The sequence below is a fragment of the Orbicella franksi genome, chromosome 7 (genome assembly GCF_964199315.1).
Source record: "Orbicella franksi chromosome 7, jaOrbFran1.1, whole genome shotgun sequence".
NCBI lineage: Eukaryota > Metazoa > Cnidaria > Anthozoa > Scleractinia > Merulinidae > Orbicella > Orbicella franksi.
This window is the reverse complement of record NC_138151.1, coordinates 8629977-8652518: the sequence shown is the minus strand read 5'-3', so window position 1 is coordinate 8652518 and position 22542 is coordinate 8629977. Positions and strand designations below refer to the sequence as shown.

At 40.2% G+C, this 22542-nt stretch overlaps 1 protein-coding gene across 3 annotated transcripts; it reads right to left on the bottom strand.

Annotated features, from left to right (window-relative positions):
• Nucleotides 1-237: 237 nt before the first annotated feature.
• Nucleotides 238-16923, bottom strand: LOC145493292 (uncharacterized). 3 transcript variants are annotated; one of them, XR_014050116.1, is made up of 2 exons: nucleotides 3416-12613; nucleotides 238-2584 (listed from the first exon to the last, which is right to left on the bottom strand). XR_014050116.1 is itself a non-coding variant. In XM_081472720.1 (2 exons), exon 2 carries the CDS (start codon nucleotides 12017-12019, stop codon nucleotides 3572-3574), a length of 8448 nt encoding a protein of 2815 aa, XP_081328846.1. In that variant the 5' UTR covers nucleotides 12020-12106; nucleotides 16132-16923; the 3' UTR covers nucleotides 238-3571. The 3 variants fall into 3 exon arrangements, 2 of the variants coding, with proteins under 2 accessions (XP_081328846.1, XP_081328847.1); XM_081472720.1 differs by adding an exon at nucleotides 16132-16923 and having other exon boundaries at nucleotides 238-12106; XM_081472721.1 differs by having other exon boundaries at nucleotides 238-12106; nucleotides 12333-12360.
• Nucleotides 16924-22542: the final 5619 nt, after the last annotated feature.

Genomic DNA, 22542 nt, shown 5'->3' with positions numbered 1-22542 from the left:
CGACCCAAGTTATAGCTGCGAAGGCTACTCGATTCAAACTGCTCTGTTGCGTATCATCCCCATTGTTCGTCAACTGTCTTTAGGTTATTTTTCAGTATAATCAACTTCGATAAATTGCATGTTTTAAAAGCAGGAAAAACGTTTATTTATTTCATACCGGCTACAAATACTACAATTTTATAACGCACCGCCCTCTTCTATGCGGACGAAGCACTTTGATTCCTTGATCGGAAACTTAAAGATAATGGCATTCACAGATGCACCCACTGCTTACAAACCAGTGAATCGCACTGGACAAGCGTTCCTATAACATGGAAATATACGCACAAGTTTTGCTTTCGCTGCAACTAACTACTAACTGTTAATCAAACAATCGTGCCATAGAGTCTAACTATAAAATTAAGACATGATGATAGATGCGAATGCAGCCATAACCCTTCTGGAAAAAAGACCTGAAAAAAAGTTTCAGGCTTTGAACGGGACTAGAACCCTTTATGTTCAGTGGACGTAACACTCGCACTCGGCTCGAGTGTGTGAATTCCATAGTAATAGATGTCCAACAGTAGCAAAGGTCGTGGGTTCGAATCCCGTTCAAAGCCTGAAAATTTTTTCAGATCTGTTTTTCCAGTATTGTTATGGCTGCATTCGCATCTGTCATGTCTGCATTTAATTGTCACTGTTAGACATCTATCAATATAAAATTAAGGTTTAAAACTTAAAAACGAAAGCTAGATATGCGATTTTTCTAGCTTAAAGGCTTTGTAACTTTCTAAAATTAAGAACAACACCACCAATCCACACTGATTTTGACGATTGCAGCGAAAAAAAAGTCTCTACGTAAAAATATCTAGCATGACACAAAACTAAGGATGTCTGCTCATGTAAAGCTACAATCCCGGACAAAAGTTGGGACTGTTGAGCTGGATCACGTATCCTCCATCCTCCTTAATCAATGTTGGAAAATGTGGGGGTTTTTTTCCAACAAAAAGGGAAAAAATCACCTGATTATCAACATTGTAAGTGGGGGGAGGGGAGAACTTCGTGTTCCAACTTTTTTGTCTGCCGGGGATTGTAGCTACAATCGGTGACAAAATTGTTCACACATTCATTTTTTTAACCCCCTATTTCGCCACTGTGAATCCTTTTTCCCACTCGCTTGTCCTTTTCAACCCTTCTCCCTCCAAACAATGTTATGTGGCAATTGCTGTGATCTTGAGCTACAAACAAGCAACATTGAGTGAGGGAGCGGGGTCTTCTCCACAGTTTATTGCGCGATGAAAAGAGTGGTGTTATTTGGTGCACTAAAAGTACTATTGAAAGACAATGTGTCAAGTAATTATGTCGCCGATTGTAGTCGGACAAAATATCAGTTCCATGATTGCCCCATCTAATTCTGCTCGCTCTGCTGTACACCACTGCTTTTGTTTCAATATGTAGACCTGAGGGATGGAAGAAAGTGCTCCAACTATCCCATCTCTCAGGACATTGCCACAAATAAACATAACAAAACAATGCTTAAGTTATTAAGAGCGTCGAAGCGAACTATGCAAAATGTAGTTAAAAACAAAAGCTTAACAAGAAAACCTCCAGGTTCAAACAGCACAGCCTGTATTAGTACTGTTTCCCGATACCTTTCACGAAAAGTCGACAAGAGTTTTCATTTTCTTGACCTCTTTTTAGTTCAAGTTTTATCACAAACGAGGGCACTTTTAGTATGTCCACAGACCCTCTATTTTTGTCTTGAGTTCGTCAAGGTCGAAAGCTTAGCAAAATATTAACTCAGCGCATTGCATATAAACAAGCCAAAAGGCAAGAGGGTGGGAATGGGGAATAACTCTGGGGACAGACTAAGGCACTTTTCCACCCACACACCACGAAGATTAATGCCGACTAAAAACTGAAGTCCATGTATCTCTGTCCTATGCCAACAGATATTGGAGTATAAGCTTTTTTTTAAAAGAAAAAAAAAACGGATATTGCGCGCGTGAAAATGGCGTGTAACCTTGACAGAAAGCTAAGTACTTCACCGAACCTGGTGATCGTTATGAAAATCAAGACTGATAGCATAGAGAGGTTTTCATTTGAGCGCCGAAAACTATTTGGTTTTGAATCAACTACGCTATACCACTGGCTTAAAAACTCGCGTCACGTTTTCGTCCAATCAGAAGATAAACCAAAACAAATCGTAACTCGCTAAACTAACTCGCTAACACAAGTTTTCCCGCGCTTTGCAGCAGCCACATGTAATTACTTCGAGTTTTGATTGGTCCACTGGACTCAGTCTGTGCCACTTTTGAATTGGTCAGAGTGAATACTTGGGTTTTGGCTTAACGACACTCGATTGAAAACCGCTCCATACTAAGGAATATAGTTAAACTCCCAATACGGAATTGTTTACTCAATTTTGAAGCTAACGTGAGAGATGGTTCAATTACCTAGCCAGCGATTCTCGGATTAACATTAGCAACTGAAAAATACGTTCTAAGAGCCGTACCACGTGATCAAAGTGAAACTGCTAAAAGCACAGGCTTCAAAGAACGCTGATTAAGCATAAATACGTCAGTTATAGTCCCTTTCTCAAAATCTACCAAAATAAAATGAAACAAAAATAAGCGACAAAAGTGTTGAGACGCTCGGCAGTAAAAATTCTATTTTCAAGCGTCTTGGCAACAATTCCCGCCCTTTCCCCTTCCCCCTTCCCCCCTTTAAGTTGTCGATAATATTTAGTTGTCGAAAACAAATAGTTGTCGACAACTAAGTGTCTGGTCTGTTCTACGGTTAGGCCTACCGTCCACATTAATCCGTCACGAAAACGGAGCTTTTCCAAAAAGCCCATCAAACCGTGGGAATTTGAAAAGACCAACTTTGCGTTTTAATGTGGACGGAAAACATTTTGAAAACGATGACGTCACGATAATTATGGGATTTCCCGAGTTTTCCTCAAACACAAATCCCAAATCACTGCTGATTTTTGGGTTTTTAAATTTCTCCAGCGTAGTGTGGACAGGGCCTAAAGCAGTTTCTCACGAGTTCCCTGCCCTCTAGCACCATATGGCTGCAAAATGTGGATGTAGACCTAGTTTTAGGTAGCTTAATCTTAACTGCCACTAAATGATATCATCATCTAAAAGAGCAAAAACAAATTTTTGTATCGCTTCCAAAAACTTAGTCTTCATTAAACCTGATTTATGAAGATCATTTAACACCAATTCCTTAGCATCCCTTGCTTATCTTATGCCCTTTCCGCTGAGGCGTCTGTAGAGGGAGGTCTTCCAAAAGAAACCTACTAGCAAATTTCGTACCACAAGACCCCATTATCGGAGATGGAAACTTCTATCTTTTAGACTGCTATGCAAAAAATAGATCCGATCTATCAAATCACTTAAGTAAACTACTTTGTAACTCAATGTTGTACCTATATCTGCCAGTCCTCCGCTGAGTCCAGGCCCCTGAGACGGTTTACCCCACAAAGTCGACTAGTGTCTTGAGAGTCAAATTAAAACCGATGTTAGAATTCACATATTTAAATAACAGTTCTGTTATTGCAAGCTCCAAGAGCCCATCATGGTTCCTAATTCTGTTTGCAATCGGCTCTGTTACGATCCTTTCCGCGAACGGAAGGCCGCCTTTCCTTCTCTTGCACTTGGTTCTCAGAATCTTTTTCAGATACTTTCCTTCCACTCTTTTTGTCTTCATCATCGGAGATTGGTCTCCTGGTGCTATCCTGGGTGCTATTCTCCGGCTGGGATTCGGTGGTCACCACTGCCTCTTTGAAGAGGTGTTCTGCTGAACTAACGTTGTTGAGATCGCCACGAGAGTGCTGCTTACTGAGCGTCCCACCAAACTGAGAGTGCTCAGAAGGCATCTTGCCTTCACTTGTCGAACGGTACAGTCCCCCAAACCTGTTCATCAAGCCTTCTTTATAAGACGACGACTGACCGAGCTGTCGCTGCCTACGACGTTTGTCACTGACATCAATGACCAACGTAGTAGACACCTGGTTGCTGGACACAGATGTTGCCAACTGTTCGCGGAGCTGCTGAACTTGTACTTCAAACTTTTTCACCAGATTGTCTTTTTCTTTAATCTTGTTCCTCAGAATGTCTTGTTCGGCCTCCATTTCAGCAATCTTGACTTTGTGGAGGTTTATTTCTTCCACAAGCTTGATATCCAGTTTGATTTTGTCCTCTGTCAGGGTCTTGATGCTTAGCTGTAGAGTTTCATTTTGACTCTGAATATCGCTGAAGCTAGATTTTGCTGCCTCTAATTCCTCTTTCAGACTTTCCAGCCTCATTGCGAATTCCAGCTTCTCTTGCTGCAGCTTTTCAATTTTTTCGTCTTTCTCTAGGGCCACATTTCTCAATGACACACTCTGATCTCCAGCGAATTTAGTAATCTGCACAGCTAGCTGCCTAGAGGTGTCGTCGAACCTGTTACTGTATTCATCGAGTTGTTTTTTCAACTCGGCTTTGTCTTGCTTGGCTTGTTGTAGACTAGTTTGCAGCTTGTTGTTTCTGTCGTTCAATGTATTGATCTGCTGCAACAGTGCTGTGCTCTCAGTCCCCGAATCGATTCCGTTTGCATTACTGTTTCCTAACATTTCTTGCAGCTCTTGATTCTCCTTCTCGAGCTCCACGATCCTGCTATTGTCCCTCCTAATATCGAGTTCAAACTGGGATAACTTCGTGTAGAGCTCGCTGTTCTCATCTTTCAGGGTATTGATCCTTAATTGCAGGTCACTATTTTCCTCTTCCAGGGTTGACACTTGGTATGCACTCTTTTCAATGTAATGCTCCAACTGTGAGACTTTTTCCATGAGCTCTCTGATCCTCTTTTCCCTCTCATTGTGAAGATCTCGCGAGGATCGTCTTTCTGTAGCTGTCTGGCCGGCATTCTTTATCTGTCTATCCAATTCTGCTTTCTCCTTAGCAAGGTTTTGAAGCTGTATTTCCAGATCCTTCACCTCCTTGTGTAAGTCGTTAGTCTCCACCAGGAGATTTTCTTTTGCATCCAAAAGAACACGATTTTCGTTCCGTTGATCTTCGTAGTTTTGATTCGCCAGATCCAGCTCATGGTGTAGGTTTTCTAGTTCAGTGGTTAGCTTCTTGATGTCTACTTCATATTCTGTAACTATTCTTTTCACCTCAATCAGCTCAACTTGAATCCTACCATTTCTGGTCTGCTTATCCTCAAGTTCCGTCTGCAGCATCTTAGCTTGATCTTCTGCCGCCTCTAACTCGATTTTCAGTTTATCTCTTTCTCGTTTTATTTCGTCAAGGTCAACATCAAACATCATTGGCGGGGCGCTTTCTACCGTCTCTACTGTGGTTACTGCTTGCACCTGGATAAAGTCATCATTCCGTCTATTAAGACTTTCTTTCAGATCCGTATTCTCGCTCTGGAACAATAGCAAATCACTTCGAATTTTATCGTTGTCTTCCTTTACTAGCTTGTGTCCCATTTCCAGCTCGTTCAGCTTGATTTCTAGTTGCTGCAGGTCGAGCTTGAGTTCTTTGCTCTCCATTATCAATTTCAGATTTTCACTGCTGACTTCATTCAGCTCGTCGCGGAGTTCTTGATTGTCCCTTTCCAGTTCCTCTTTGTCCTCTTTCAACGTGTTAAGTTGGTAGACGAGCTCGCTTTTCCCTGCATCAAGCTTGAATGATCTCTGCTGTTCCCGGCTTCCTTTCTTCAGCTGTCGTAGCTCATCTTTTAACTTGTCGTTCAGGCTGTTCACTTCAGCTACCAGTCGTTCCTGTCGAGTCCCATTTGTCTTAAGGATGTCCATGTCGTGCTCCAAATTCCAGATTTGGCTTTTAAGCTTCTGAACTTCTTTCACTGCATCTGCCTTTTCATCCAGAGCCCTTTTAACGGCTTGAGAATCACCTCTAATGTCGATGTTAACTGAGTCCAAGGCTCTAGCGTCGATAATGTCCTCCCCCACAGGTTCGTCCTCCAACTTGGCAATTCTTTTTTCACGATCAGCAAGATCGTCCTTCAAATCTTCAATTTCGTGGTCTTTGGCTGCGTTCATCTTTTCGAGCTTTTTAATAAGTCCTTTGGCTCTCTGAAGTTCCTGTTCCAAGGCAGAGAAATTATTTTTACGCCACTCCAGCATCTTGTCTTTGTCTTCTTTATGCCTGTCCCTCGATGTTTGGAGCTTAGCCTTAAGCTCAGTTTCGATGTTCCTGAAACGATGCAACTCATCCTCCAAAATATCCTTTGCGCTCTTTTGTTCGTTGAGCTCGGCTTCTAGACTTGCCATCTTGGTGCGGTAAGCAGCCATTTCACTCCTTGACTTCTCCCTCTCTCGCAGTGCATCCTGGCAGCTTCCTTCTAACTCTTGATACTTCTTTCTGGTTACAAAATCTTGGTTGTGTTTGGAAACATCCGCTACGTTCAGTTGGTTTTGCAGAGCCTGAAATTTCTTCTTCAACAGAGATAATTCATTTTCTGATTTGCTTTTCTCATATTTAAGCTTCTCATACTCGATCTTCAAATCAGAGTTCTTCTTTTCAAGGTTGGCACAGTCTTTCTTCAGTTTTTCTTTTTCTTCCTGTAATTTCGCAATTTTGTCGTCATAGCGTTTGATTTCGTTGTCCTTTGACACCAAGCGGCGTTGGAGTTCCTCTGAAAGTTTCTGCCCTTTTTGGTAATTCTTCTTCGTTTCTTTAAGAGTAGCTTGTAAATTTATAACTTCGTCTTTAAGATGGTCCTGCTCTTCGCGTGATGTATCCGAAGAACCAGAATCACGCGTAATCTTTGCATCTTTTTCTCGAAGTTCCAGCTCTAGTTTCATTTTCTCGTTGTTGAAATCTTGTAATTTTACTCTGTATTCTTGAAGCTTCTTCCTCAAGTCATCTACATGTACATTACCATTTCCAGGCTTAGAATTAATCCCAGCTGACAATTCTTTCCTTAACTTGTCAATAACTGCCTGAAGCTCAGCAATTCGTCCTTCAAGGATCCTCTTTCCGTCACCAGCGGCCTTTAAGTTGGCATTGGCCTCCTTTAGTTGACTACGTATGGTGACAATTTCCTTCTTAGATGTTTTAAACTTGCCCCTGGTGTCATCTACTTCACGTTGTGCCTCTTCCAGTGCTCTATCTCGCATTTCGAGTTCTACCTCAAACCCATCGACTTTCATTTTGTATTCCTCTCTCTGATGTTCGGTATCGTGTAACTTTGCTTCCATTTCTTCCAAGGTCACTTGGAGTTTAGCAACATTTTCTTCAGTTACACGAAGATATTTCTGTAACTTTGCGTTCTCTCTGTCTTTCACGTCAATGTCCTCTCTTAACTCCTCAATAACTTGTTTCAAGCGATCAGAGTCTTTGTCGCCGCTCTCAAGGATAGCATAGAACTCATTGATTTTGCGTTGTTTTTCGATAACAATACTATTCTTGTCAAGCAGGTCCTTCTGGGTAGCATCTAGCTGTTGCTGCACTGTTCCCAGTTTGGCAACTACTGTAATTTGCTGTGCTTCAGCAGTACTTAACTTGGTCTGTGCATCTTGTAATTCTTCTTTTAAGAGCTCGAGTTCGCGTCCCGCTGATTGATATTGATCAGTCATCAAATTTAACTCTTCTACGGTTTCTCGCAGTTTCATTTCAAGATCCTTGAGGTCATTTTCTGCATCTTTAAGGTTTGACTCCAAGGTGTAATTGTTTTCTTCTGCGACTCCCAGCTTGTTTTTGTAATCATTCAGCTGCTCTTTTGAAACATTGTACTCCATTTCTACTTGTTTAAGTTTCTCCTTGGGATCGAATTTTCCATTAGTAAGGTCCATGAAAGTATCTTGTTGTGAACCGAATTCAAAACCAGGGGCTGCTGCATATGTAGTTTCTACACTGGAGACTTTTACAGAAGAAATATTAATGACGTCTTGTTTCTCTGCCAACTTAACTTGAAGGTCCGCAACTTCATCTTCGAGTCTGCTTCTTGTTTCTCTCAACTCATCTATACCCTTTTCGTATTGCTGGATCTGCAGATTTAATGTGTCGCTTTTGTCCTCTAGTTCCTCAATCCTTGTACGATTTGTTTCGATTTCGTTCTTCAGATGCCGAGTCTCGTTATCAAGATTATCGTTGTCCCTCTCTAGCTCTTTTCGTTTCACCGCGGCCTCAGCTAACTGATTTTCAAGGTGTTCTATGTTCGACATAGTTGCCCTGTAGTCTTCCAAAGCACGGTCTCTCTCCCCTTGCATGCGGGTAAGGTTTTTCTTCAAGTCGGCTAGAGTTGTCTGTCGCAGTTCGTTGAGTTCCTGTTGAGCCTTTGACTTCTCCTCTCTCAATGCGTCGCATGTTTGTTTGCTTGATTGCAAACTGGACTCCAGCAATTCGACCCTCTTCTCCAGATCGAGCTTTTTACCCTTCAATCTCCCAACCGCTGCATTGTAGTTTTCTTTTTCTTTATCGTGGATATCTTTTTCCAGGCGAAGGTGTACATGATCCTCGTCAAGAGAAAGAAGCTTTTGATGAGTCTCCTCGAGACGTTGGTGGACTTGGTCCAGCTGACTTTGTAGGGATGAGATTTCATTCGCGTCCGCCATGCCCTTGGTTTCCAAAAGTGTCAGCTGTGTTCGAGCTTCCATCAAATCTTGTTTGGCAGCATCTTTTTCATGGTTACTTCTTTCTAACATTTTTCTGGCCTCTTCTAGCTTCTTCTGAAGCGTATTGACATTGCGTTGAATCTCGTTCACTTTCCCTTGAGCTGTCTTAGCGTCAACTTCTACTTTTGGAAGGCGGTCCTCAAGGAGCTGCAGCTCTTCCCTCAACTGACTCTCCCGGCTCTCGCTCTTCTTTAGCAGTATCTCTAAGTCCTGAACCCTTTCGTCTGAAGTGCTGCGGGAACGTTCTTCTGTGAAACTTTGTGGTGGTGCTGACTGAACGATAGAAACGTTCGTCACAGCTGTCTGCGTTGTACTGCTCATCTCCTGAAGCTGAATTTGAAGTTCTTGTACGCGATTACGGTTGATTTCGTTTGCACTCTTTTGGGCTTCTAACTCTTTCCTTGTGGAGGTGACATTGTCCTCTAGAGTGCTGATTTTTCGTTTGGCGGCGTTAAGCTGCAAATCCTTGTCTTTCACATCTGCATCCAACCGACTTATGATGCGATCTTTGTCTTTTAGCTTGTTACGACATTGTTCAAGCTCTGGCTTGATTTTCCTCAGTTTGGTCTCCAAGTCATCGATCTGACTTTGCAAATCATTTCTTTGCTTGGTCAGAGCCTTGTTATTTCCCTCAGCCACGGTTAATTTGTAGGTCAACGAGTCTAAATCTTGTTCGTGTAACTCCTTGCTATTAATCTCTTCTCGTAGTTCTTTTTGCAGGTCTTCGATCGTCTGTTTCTGTACTTTGGTACGAAAATCCAGATCTTTGCTCTCCGCTTCCAGTGTTTCATTTCTGGCCAATGCAGTTCTTAATTCCGGTCTCAAATGTTCCAGTTCTTCTTCCAGCTCTCTACATCTTTGAGTCAGTGATTGCAAGGTAGCTTCGTGTTTCTCTACTATTATTTTAAGCGTGGTGTTGACTTTAACCTGTTCCGAGAATTCTAGACTTTTGTCGTTTTGCTCTTGTTTGCTCTGGGTGAGTTTCGAGTTATAATCGTTGAGATATTCCTTCAACTTGTCGCGCTCAAGAGTTAGCGTCTCCACCTTCTTCTGCAGCTTCTCGACTTCCACGTTCAGTTCATCTTTTCGTCCTTGAAGATCGGTGCTGATCCTATTCAGATCATCTTCCTCCTTTTCCAGGATGTTGATTTTATCCTCCAAATCAGCTGTTTTTCTCTCCCAATGTTCATTTTCTGTATTGGCCCTATTCAGATCCCTCTGCAATGAAGCTATCTTGTTCTCACTGTCTTTGATGTCGCTATGAAGATGTTCCTCAATTGTTTGCAATCTGTTGTTTTCGTTTTCAAGTTCATAGATTCTTCGACGGAGGGGTGCCAAGTCACCTTGAAGTTCTTGTGTCTGACTGTGCGAGTAGGTCACGTCTACGGATGTGAGCTGTTCTTCGTTACCCACTCGATTTATTTCCACGTGTTGGAGCTTTTCAAGAACGCCAGCAAGTTCAACCTCTGAATTGTTCCTCTCTGTTATTGCCTTCTCTAACTGAACTTCGAGCTTGCTGATGTTATTTTCTTTGTCGTTAATATCCTTTTTCAAACGCTTTATTTCGTCATCTTTATACTCGCAATCGGCCCGAGCACTTAAAAGGTCTGTTTGGCTAGTATCGTACTGAGAGTTAAGTTCCGACAATCTCTCAACCAACTCGTCGATCTTGGTGTTCACTTGTATCAACTCATTCTTGTATTGTTCCACTTCTTCCTGAGCTTGTGCAAACCTCTTCCGCAAATTCTCGGCCATCTTGCGTTCCTTGGTACTTTTGTCAGACCATTCTTGCAACTGATTTTCAAACACTGTCTTATCCTTGAACGTAGTGTCCAGTTCGTCTTCCAGTCGTAATAGCTTCTGTCGGAGATCGGCGTTCTCCTTTTGAAGGTATTTCTTTTCGTCCTCCGATTCTCTTGACTTACTCTCCAGCTCCCCAATTCTTATGGACACGTGGTGGAAATCCCTTTGTACAGATTCTTTCTCCTGTTCACTGACTTTGTGATCACTGTTAAGATCGCCATATTTCCTCTGGTGTTCCAACACGTCCTCATAAAGCTTTTCCATTTCCCTATTCAGCTGCTCCAGTTTCATTTCAAGCTTGGCAATGGTGTCTTCTCGAGCATCGATGTCTTGCTGCAGCTGGACAATCTTTGCTTTCAGATCGTTTATCATGTCGTCTTTTTTAATCATCTCCTTCTTGTCGTGTTCATTTGTCCTCTCTGCCTTAGCCAGCTTGCTTTTTAGTTCATTATACTCGTTTTTAAGCCGCCCATAGTTGCCCTTCTCATTTTCAAGTTGAATGGTAATTTTGTTCCTCTCCTTAATCTCCTCCTCATACTTATTCTCCCACTTGTTGACGTCCTTAGAAACCATATCGAGTTTCCTCTTCAGATCGAAGTTCTCACCTTCAAATCGCTTGACCTTAACGTCCAGCTCTTCAACATTCTTCCTGAGTGTTTCCTTTTCTTTATTAAGCACATCATCTCCTAAAGAGACAAACGTGGAAACTTCAGGTGAAGCGGACTGAAGGTTCACATCACTTTGTACAACAGTGATGTTGTAACCTGATTCCTCTGCTTCGGCCTGCCGCTTATTGAGTTCATTTTCCAGATCTCTTATTTTTGATTGTGCAGCAAGAAGATCCGCTTCAAACTGGCTGTTTTTGTCTCGAAGCGATCTTTCTGTTTCCACTAAGGACGACAACTTCTCCTCTGCCTTGTTTCTCGCGTCAACGGCCATTCTGATGTCGTATTCGGCTCGGGCTAGCTTCTCCATAAGTTCTATCTTCTCCTGGCGCAGTTTCTCAATGGACCGTTCATATTCCTCGCACTGGTCGTCAGCCTGATTGAGTTCTAAGGAAAGTTGGCTACTTCTCTTCTGAACGACTTCCAGGGTGGCTTCGGACTTGTTAAGCTTCTGTTTAAGCTCTAGAATAGTCTTGTTTTGAAGATCGTTGATGGCAGTTTCCAACTTCTCGACCAGCTTGACTTTGCCAAGAAGCTCCTCCTTCTGCGAGTCGACCCTCTTCTGACGTTCCACCAAACTCTTCTGCAGGTCGCCGATCTTGATACTCTTTTCACGGAGTTCTGCCCGTAACTTCTCGTTTTGAATGTTAACGTCCTCTTTCTGCCGCGTGAGGCTGTCTCGCTCTACATTGTACTTCTCAGTTAACAGCTCCATATGCCTCTGGATCTTAACATTCTCTCTCTGACATTCTTGGTACTTGCTCTCCCTGCCATCATAGCTGGTCAGAAGCTGCTTATGTTCGAGCAACAGCCTTTGGTATTCTTCTGCCCATTCATGATTGGTCTGCGTTATCAACGCAATACCCGATTCCTCGTCTTTAATGACCGTTGTGGTCACGCTTTCCGTCAGTAAGCTTTCGAGCTCACCAGCACTAGACATGGTGCTAAGCTCACCTACACGGTCTGTCGCTGAAAGCGTGATAGTCTGGCGTCCTGGAGTTGAAATGCAACTGTATCTTCAGGCAGGCTGTAATGCAAAATAAGGCTTTAGTGGTTTTAAAAAAATATCTTATGAATTTTCTTCATTGCGAGAAAAAATTAAGTACTTTGTTAATAAAACTAAGGCAAGTCGTCTTTAAACTTATATTCTTGTTTTTAAACTGTTTGTTTTGTTTCTCTGGATCGATTGCGCAAGCCATTCCAACGTTATACAATGGTTGCTCTGCTTCTATGCCGGCTGCTTACCAATTTACCTGAAATCTTTGCGAAGCTCATGAAAATATCTCGGTCTGTTTTATACACGAAGTTTCTCGGTAGTACAGTTCTTGTAATTTAAAGTACTTTATATTTAACAATTATTCCGCGCGCGTAAATTGAATATGAGATGATAGATAGCCAATGAGGCGCGTAGCGCCCAGTTAGCTTTTATCATCTCAGATCAAACAAGCGTGAATGAAATAATTGTTTTATTAAAAACGCACCCAAAATATAGAAACTATAGTAAAATAAAACTGAAAACGCCCCAAAGGTTACGCGCGCACTTACCATATTTTTAGAGCATGGTACAATTGATCATATAACATGATGGCTAAGCCAATGAGAACTTTTGAATTGCATTCTCCAATGATCCAAGTTTTAACAATTTAGAAATAGAAAATGTTTTCCTTGTTTCCACATACTATCAGTGGTAACAAAACCGATAAACTTGCTTCGGTAAATTCCGAAAACGAAGGCGTGGAAATTCGTTGTTTAGTATTTACAGTGAACGACTTTGGAAATGATTAAACGGTTGTCGGGGGGCAACAATAGTTGTCTCGAACAACGAGGAAAATTTCAACGTCAAAACCTATTGACAAACCTTGCCTGCTTTGCAATTATCAAAATATTTCGAAATTATTTTTTGCTGTGTTTCGATAGAAATAATTCATTGCGAGAGAAAGGGCTTGAGATGAGTCGTCTATGTGTCAACAGCATTTATTTCACCGTTTCTGAACAAAATTCTTTATCTTGACGTATTGCTGAAGTGATAGACATTTCTTTATTTGTGTTTTTTAGTTTTTACGCTCTGTTTTATTTTTGAATTTAGAAATTCATCTTAACTGTCACTTGCAGTCCCGTTCTTTTCCTTCCGTGCAACTCGAATATAAGAATGCTCCCCGTTTCTTTTTGCCTTTTGTGCAAACAGTATTCCCAGTAGCGCTGATAATTTCGAACCAAAACCGAGCGCTTCTGTTCAAAATATATTGCGATAAAAAGCGTGCCTGAAAGTCGTGTTTAACCCTTAAAGTTTGTCGACAAGAAATGTGTCCAGTTAACGGGAAGAAACGCTTCGAAATTCATGGAAGTACGGTTTTTAATAAATACTGTAAATGTATATAAATTTGAAGATATTACTATGGTAGTTATAGGCTTTTGCTATTTGTTGTAATATAATTTCCTATATTTATGTTTTTATTTTTGTATATATCCTGTTATTGTGTAATCTATGTTAGGTAATAGCTTCGGACTGCTATTGATAGCAGAGATGCTTTGTAAGCTCCCTGAAGGGACTACCCTAAAATTCTTACCTTTAGATTTTTACTTTTAAATAAAGGTGTCTATCCATCTATCGGAGGAGCGAGAGAGGAGTATCAATACAAAACGATTCGTCTACCTATTATTGTCAAATTGCACGATTACATACCAGCGCTGTACCAAATAAAATGCCACAAAATTGGCAACAACAAATACATGCCCTCTAGGGAAACAAAACACAGTGTAAACGTATATCTCTCAAGTAACTGCCTAATTTATGAAAAGTATCGAACTGATACAAGTATCGACTGGAAGATAAAGAAAATTAAGAATAAAAGAAGCAGGTGTTTTTATACATGGTTATTCAGTTTGTTGGTAATATGGCAGGGACATGTCTTATATGTCTAACAAGTCTTATAAGAATAAAAGAATATATTTACAAAACGTAAATAGGGCAAACCATTACATCAAAATCAGGAGTTTCCACGAGTATCCGGATATTCGTTGAGATATTTAGATGTTTCCTAGATATTTAGAAAATATTAAGATATTTAGAAAATTAGGGATATTAAGAAACTGAAAATTTATAGCTTTTTTGGCCGTGCCCTGTGTGTTCCTTGCTATTTTTTCTAACTAATAACCAGTTCTGTGCCGTAAACAATCCAGCTAAGAGATTTCCCTCTTGAAAAATATATTTCATATCAATAAAAGCTTAAGCACTAAACCAGCAGTTTTTCAAGATGGCGGATGCTGGTAACATCAAGGAGCCTGAACCTTCTTGCTCTACTCCTACTACGGCTGCAAGACAATTTTGAAAATTTTGGTCCGAGCGATTCAAAATCAGAACATTTTACAACAAAATATTGGATATTTAGAGGTTTGTTCGAGATATTAAGAAAATGTGTTTGTGATATTTAGACAATTGTTTGAGAATTTCCAGAAATATATTTAAATGAATTTTGATGACATTTGTGGAAAGGCCTTGTCAAAATTTAAGGGACGTTTTAAATGAATAATTTTTGTAATAGACGTAAACTTGTATTGAAGTAGTGCTAATGTGACATCCATCGTTTGCTCGCGACAGGCCGCCTAAGAAAGTAGATCGCTATAGGTTACTTGAAATCAAACATTTGTTCTCCGAAATGCCTATTTTCGGAAACTGCCAACAAAATCTTTGTTGTGAATAACCACTTTCTGGACAGTTGTGATAATTACTTTTCAAGAGATAACCATTTTGGAGCACTTCTGCCCATCATGAAACAAATAGCCCGAATTATCTGTCAAGCAGGGAATTCAAATATGCTTGTTTACATACATGTAAGATATTTAGAACATTAAAGTGCTCGATAAAAAAGAAAAATGGGACGCAACTGGGCGTACCAACTAGAACAGAAAAATAAGCTAGGAATGAAAGAAGCTAACGTGCACATGTACACGATAAGGTAACAATGAATTAAAAAGTCCTTCCTAAACGCTGTTTAGTAGAAGTCTGTAACGATAACATTCAAAATTGTTTCCCAAATGTTTGCTTTTTTTTGTTTTTTTTGTTTCTGTAATCAATTATTGTAGACAAATGCCGTTCCGTCGTTAACATTTGTATAAAAACACTTTTACCCTGTTTTCCCATAAAAAAGCAGTCTCTAATTACAGATCTTAAACTACAAGAATTTTGATGTCGTTTTGATTACTAGTTTCGAGTTGGAATTTCCAAATAGGGGTTTGGATAGCGTTCAGCCACCGAAAATAAGATAGCAATTTCCACTAGTATATAGTTCGCCGAATCACATGAAGACAGTACTGACAGTGTTGTAAGTCATAACCAATGCTTGTAGGGCACTTTCTATAGAACCCGGCGCACTTGAAACAATGCTCTTTCTAAACGCTCTTTCCATTTCAAATAATTCTTAACACAAATATTCCTTTAGCGCCACGTAGCTGGCTTGCAGTGGTGAACAGCTTTTTAAACTATTGCAAGTTTCTTTTTTGTCTCGAATTTCGACGAGCAGTTGCGAGTTATCTTTAAGGGCGTCGGCGAGGTGGGAGTTCGTGCTCCTCGTAATATTTCGCTACATCAAAGAAAAGTCACCTATGAATATGCGTTGGAATCAGTGTACTAAATTTCGTATAGAGTATACCTTTATGAAATTTATGAAAATATAAATAAATTGTAATTTCCTGTAGGGTATCTTGCGATATTCTGCTGGTTGTTATTCGGTAATTCTGATTTATACGGACTTCAAGGCAGAAATGGAGAAGAAAATATGGCGAAAGCGATCCTGTTTAGCCAAAATCGTGCAGCGAAAAAGAAAAAACTAATTCTCACGAACATAATTCAACAGTAAAACAGGATCGTAACATGACAACTTTAAATATACGCCGGTGGATATTTCATATTCTTCCGTTGATCATTTGCCTATAGTTCGATTTTTTGTGTAAACCTGATGTGTTATGTGGTGATATGGTTTTTTGCTAAGCCAATAGGCGCATGATTCCGGGAAACTATTTGTTACTAAGAACTATTTGTTACTAAGAGCTTACCACAATGATGCTTTTTTGTTCAACTTTCCTAATTGTTGAAGGTCACGGTTCAGGGATAAGATAAATCGTCTTCATTGCAGGTTAGGTTTCTGTGAAGAACTGTGATGACAACGACTAAGAGATCTTTATTACGTCAGAATAGTTTAAAAAAGTTAATTAAACGGCAAGCTTACAACTGTAATTATGTTTGACGTTGTCTTCCTAGAGCTTCTGACAAGATATATTGATTGAAAACAAGATTGACAGTCGAAAATAAGGGAGAAAGTTATCCCTGGCAGGTCAGGGTCACCTTCTAAACTGAACCAACCCAAGAGAGCTTTTCACGCTCTTCTTTATGAGAAGCAGGATCGGTCAGAATTGTTCACATGACAAATCAGAAAGTAAGCTCGGGTACCAGAGTAACCAGAGTGACCCTGTGGGGGGCGGGGGGAAGGAGGGAGGCAAGCCATCTCTTCTTCTGTCACCACTTAAAGTATCAGTTGGACTTGCGTAGCAGGAACAATTCGGGGCATATAGAGCATGCGCGTAACCGGAATGGCAAATTTTGGGCTCAGCAGGCGAGAACAGCTGTTTTCATATCAATTCTTGTTAAAAGATGTCCTGTGGTCACCGGGAAATAGGGTCATTCTCCTGCCAGGGACATTTTTTCCTCTTATAAACAGGCCCTTTTGAACGAGCAGTAGCTGCACTATCAAAAGGATGGCACCGCCTGCATTTCACCTTTGGGCCTTTCGGGCGCAAAATGTAAATTTGTACTTTTGTATTAATGGCATATTCGCAGATTCAAGCGCCCTGAACATGATTCAAACTCTCGTGGCAACTAAAAGTTTAACTATGAAATATAGTTTCTCGGGACCCTGAGCATTAATTGTTTTTGTCAGCTGAAAACCCTTTGAAAATTGATTGACAACTAGGAGAAAAACTTTCTAAAATATTTACTCAAAGAAAAAATTTCGTCGAGCTAACGTAAGGTAGTAATTATCTCTAATGAGTTTAACAAACGTAAGGCTTGCCAGAAAAAAAAAAAAAGCATGGTCGATCTTGTCAGTTTTACCTAGAAACCTAGCCTTCAGGTTTAAAAATTTTGATGAAAAATGTGAGTCCTGAGAGGACAAAAAGGGTGTGACCATCAATCAACCAACCAATCAATCCATCAATACAATTATTTTTTTTGACGAAATGTGAGTTCTGAGAGGACAAAAAGGTGTGACCATCGGTCAATCAACCAAAAATCAATCAAATCCATCAATGCAAAGTTCTTTTTTTCATTTAAGAGAAGTTTCAAAGAATTACTTTCTCTAACAGATTCACAGTCCATTTATTTATTTTCGTGGCTACGAAATTGAGAAGATAATTTTGGTTATCAGAAGTGGCTGATAAAAGGGATACATCTTTAATCTTTAAATCTTTAATAAGTATACTCCTGAAACAGTGGAACTTTACTAGGAGTTGAAAACAACATAATAAAAGCACGTAATAAATAATTACAATATGTATATATACAGTAAAAATTATAAGTTAGTAAAAGATAAAATATAATAGATTAAGTATAATCTTGTCGAGATAAGTTAGGACGTCTGAATATACATTATACAAAAGATTTAATGGCTGCAAGAGCAATAGTCTTAAAATTATTTATATTAACATCTTCATAAATAGGTAAATACATCTGTTACTCATTCGACTCTCTTATGTTGTTAAAAATCTGACCACCGGTAGGCCATAGGGTAGGCCATGGCCTACCCCACGTTTTGTCCACACCCCCCTTTGACGACCATAAATATGCATTGCAGACCTATTTTTCTTCGGTCACCCATCAACGAGCGCCTTAGAGGCCTGGTAAAACTCCGCGCCATATCGTAGGTGAGCCTGCGTCTCTGATGAGGTAAGAGTGACTACGCACCTTTAAGCTTAATAGCGGAGCTCCTGCGCGCCGAAGGCGCGCAAGCGGAACCCTATACCTTAGAAAATGTGGTAACCCATCGATCTGAAAACATAATTGTTGTTGTTTACGAGTAGATGCATGATGTATAAAAAAAATTGTCATGTCAGGCCACGATATGGCAATAATTAAATAAGCGCCCTCCCCCCCCCTTAAATAAGCGCCCCCCGTCTTGTCCTAAATTTGAAATAAGCTCCCTGGGCGCTAATTCAAGAATTTACGGTATTGAAGCTTTTTTTAGCATATCTGTTAATACACCCAGGTGGGTATTCCTGTAGCCTGCATGCTGTCCCACCTCCTGTACCTTCATCTCCCAAATCCTGCCATTTTCTGTCGTGCTCCTGCCCCTGTAATTTAGAAAACTCAAAAACCATCCTGGTCATTCATCTCTGCAATTGTGTTTATTTGTAACCAATGCTAAGAGAGTTTGAGGACAGAATCCCCAAAGAGATTTTTATTTTTGGTGGCTCAGAAATGCCATTTCCCAAGTTTTCCAATTGGAACAGAACATGGAAAACGTTGTTTATTTAGTCATTCAGTAATATTACCTATAAGTCAACTGGGATAATTGATAGGAAAAACTAGCTAGAGACTGTTTAACTTGCCAGTTTAATTATTGAAGATGCTTTCCATAAATTAGTATACAAATATGTAATATTTCTGGATTTCCAGAGCTATGCCCTTGTAAGTGGGAGGAGTTGGTGGGGCATGTGACCAGCAGGTCCACTCCCTACATTCCACTGTCCTACATCATGTACCTTTCCCTGCGTAAGATCACTAAAGAAGATTTTTGGGTAGTTACAGTCGTGTAATAAATCTCTCATTAACCAAGCTTGCTCAGGACTGTACTGGGAGAAATATCAACCTCTCATCTTTTTAAAAAGACCTCACTGTGCTCAGTCTGTACTTTCAAGACCTCATGTTGTTATTCTCCCTGAGTATGGCCCTCATGCCAGATCAATAAGATATAATTATATATACGGCACTAAACGAGGTCTTTTTTACAGGTTAAAGAACTAACTTTGTCAAGAAAATGTTGAATGGTATATCAGTGGAGTGTGCATTTGCACATGTCTGGGTCAATAGCCAGATGGAAAGTTTTACGGAGGCATTACCAGAAAAAAGTCCCTTCTTTCATACCTGCTTCTTTTTGTAACACATAGCCTCTCACAGGATCCTAGCCTCAGCTCAGCATATTTTCTGTTGGACCATACCCTGTTATGAATTTTATTGAACTATCCATTGTGATTTGATAAAGGACTTGAAATAATTTCAAGCTAGTTATAATTATAGATTTTGAATGTTTATTTACCTAGGGTGAAGTAATGCAAACTGGAAGTCAATGTGATGAGAGAAAGGAAATAACCAGAGTGGAAATCTAGCTTACACCACTTAAAATGTGCAGTGTTTTCTTTCAAATTGTTGATTTTATACTCTATTACAATACATGTGTAGTTCCCAAAAATATCCATAACCTCCCCCACAGAAAGATGTTTTTCTAAGACCCCCCACCAGTCAGGAAATTCCAATTAAGTTTCATGCATTTAGTGAATTTATTTTATCTTACAGAAACCCTTACCCTCAGAAAGTTCCAATGCCTTTTGTGGGGAGAGTATGGATATTTTTGTGGAACTGCACAATGTCATATTACATTACTCCAGGATCTGAGAGAAATTTTTGTCCAAAAAAAAAGAAAAAGAACCTGCAATAGCCTCTCTTTTTCATAATCCATCTCTGTTCAAAGTGTTGGAAATGAAAATAAATTAATAATCACTTTACTGAGTGTTCCCAGTCTTCACGGTGCACCTTCTAGCACAAGCTGTTAGTTTGGGAATACGGCTGCTCCATGCAAATTGCTGAGTAGTCTACAGGACTGACTGTTCAACTTTCATATTTTTTATAGTATAGATGTTCTTATACATTGCTGAGCAGTCTACAGGGGTGGCTGTTCAGCCTTAATAGTTTTGTAATATGGCTGTTTTTATTCAATGCTGAGCAGTCTACAGGGGTGGCTGTTCAGCTCTAATAGCTTTTGTAACGTGGGTGTTTTTATACACTGCTGAGCAGTCTACAGGGGTGGCTGTTAAGCTTTCATAGTTTTTGTAGTTTGGCTTTTCTGATACACTCTGAGCAGTCTATAGGGGTGACTGTTCAGCCTTGATAGTGTTTGTAGTATGGCTGTTTTTATGCAGTGATGAACGGTCTACAGGGGTGGCTGTTGCGCTTTCTTATGGGTTGTTTTCACTCAATATAACCCTGTTCTGCAAGGGGCAATTTGTTTACAACCCTAAATTTTGTGGTTGTAGTCTGTTTAACCAGTTGCCAAGCTAAGCCCCTTTTTATTTAGCTTTTCTTTCAGCTTGCTTTGTTGTCACTGGTTGGGTGGGGCTGCCCACGTTACTAAAGTGGGTTCATTGCCCTCACCTTTGATGGGCAGAGCATTTATTATTATTGTTACTGTAGTTTTTCAAAACAATGGTGATTATTAAAGCGGCTATGGGTTCTTCACCCATAGCCAAATGTTTATCCAGACAAAGGTTCATTGTGTCTTTTATTTCGGCCCATCAAATGGAGCTACCACTGACAACAAAGCTAAATTGCCTTAACAGAATAATAATTGAATTCAGAGGGATAACAAAATTATTTCACTGAGTGAGTATTTCTAACCTTGAATGTTTTCAAAATCTGAAATGAACTTTTGCCTCGCTAATTTGGCGAGTACATCGGTATGTTACTGATGACACATGCAACTCAACCAGTTTGTGCTTGGTTTTTGATTGAGGAAAAACAGCAACAATTGAGGAATGTGCCACACCTAAAAATTCTGGTAGTTCATGAAAACTTAAAGAATCAATCTGAAATTCATTTTTCATTTCATTACTTTTGTTATTGCTAAACTATATAAGTGGCAGTCCCCGTGGGGTAGGGGGGCAGGGCTAGGGGGTTACTCCCTTATATGGGCTATATAGGTCTGTCCGGCCCCAAAGGGTATGGTTTTTCAGCTGGTTTGGTCATAAATAGGGTATCGATTTTAGCTGATTTTGGCCATTTTGGTCATAAATAGGGTATGATTTTTGCACTCTAGCCTTGATACGGGTATGTTTTTAAGAAAAAGCCACTTTTTCATCATTATCGAAAAGAAAATCAACAAAAGCCCTTCACAAAATATGTTTACAGTAATTTAACATTGGTCTGAACTAGGGAAGTAATTATAACGCAGGTCTGAAACAGAGTTTTGATTTACAGGTCAGGTCATAAATAGGGTAGGGAATATCGCAGATTTTGGTCAGAAAAAGGGTGAGGGTTTTGGGACGCGGGCCAGACACCCGCACCCAATTTTTTCTGGGAGTCCCCCCCCCCCCCCCCCCCACGGGTGGCAGTCAAACCATATCCAGAGCTCATACATGTACATTCAATTATTAACAACTTTAAGTCCAGATAAATCAAAACATATTTGCCAAAACTTCATGTCTTTTAGTTTGTATTACAAAGTAAGGGACTAGAAGATTAACTTCATTTGTTGAAAGTGATGAAAATCTAATTTCTCCCTTGTTTGACAGGCAGCAGCAGTACACAAAACTGTTAATCAGGGGATTATGCAGTTATGTCTTGGTAAACTGGGAACTTCTCGTAGCAAGCATCGAAAGATGGGTATGGAGATTTTATATAATTGTCTGTAGTTAATAAGTTTGTTTTCAGCCTATAAGGAGATTTATCATTTTGATCTTGTGTCTTAGAAGGTGAAGTTACTTTTACAATGCTTTTGTACCTCATCATGGCAGGAGGCACGGTGGCCTCATGGTTAGTGCGCTCGTCTCCGGATTGAGCGGTCCGGGTTCGAGCCCTGGCCGGGGACATTGTGTTGTGTTCTTGGGCAAGACACTTTACTCTCACAGCGTCTCTCTCCAGCCAGGTGTATAAATGGATACCGGCGAATTTAATGCTGTGGGGATAACCCTGCGAAGGACTAGCATCCCATCCAGGGGAGAGTAGAAATACTCCTAGTTTCTTCATGCTACTGAAACCGGAAGTAAGCGCAGGCCTGCATCTGATGGTCGCCACTTGGCTTGTATGCAGACTTATTTTCCAAAGGCGCATTGTTAAGAAAACAAAAGACTTTTATTAGTATACATCAGCAAAAAATGCTATATTCATTTCTAAGTATAGCACAGCCTTCGCCCACTACGCGGACGAGGTTGTTTAAAAACTAGTTCGTCTACAAGGATAATGGAGTTCTAAGTTATACATAAACAAATTTCATCAAAGGTCATCCCTCAATAAGTGTGCTTTGTTTCGTGTGCCCACAGTATTACACGTAGAATTACTGGGATCAAGGCACGCGCCAGGAAGGATTAAAAGAAGCTTTGTTTTCATTCCGAGATTATTTTCCTCTGAAGCAATTCTTTCTTCATGTTATGAACTTATGATACAAACGTCACCCGACTGCAATTTTCTGTGATACAGGGTGA

Coding starts and splice junctions, on each gene's coding strand:
- LOC145493292 (XM_081472720.1), bottom strand. CDS start 12,019: ATGTCTAGTGCTGGTGAGCTCGAAAGCTTACTGACGGAAAGCGTGACC.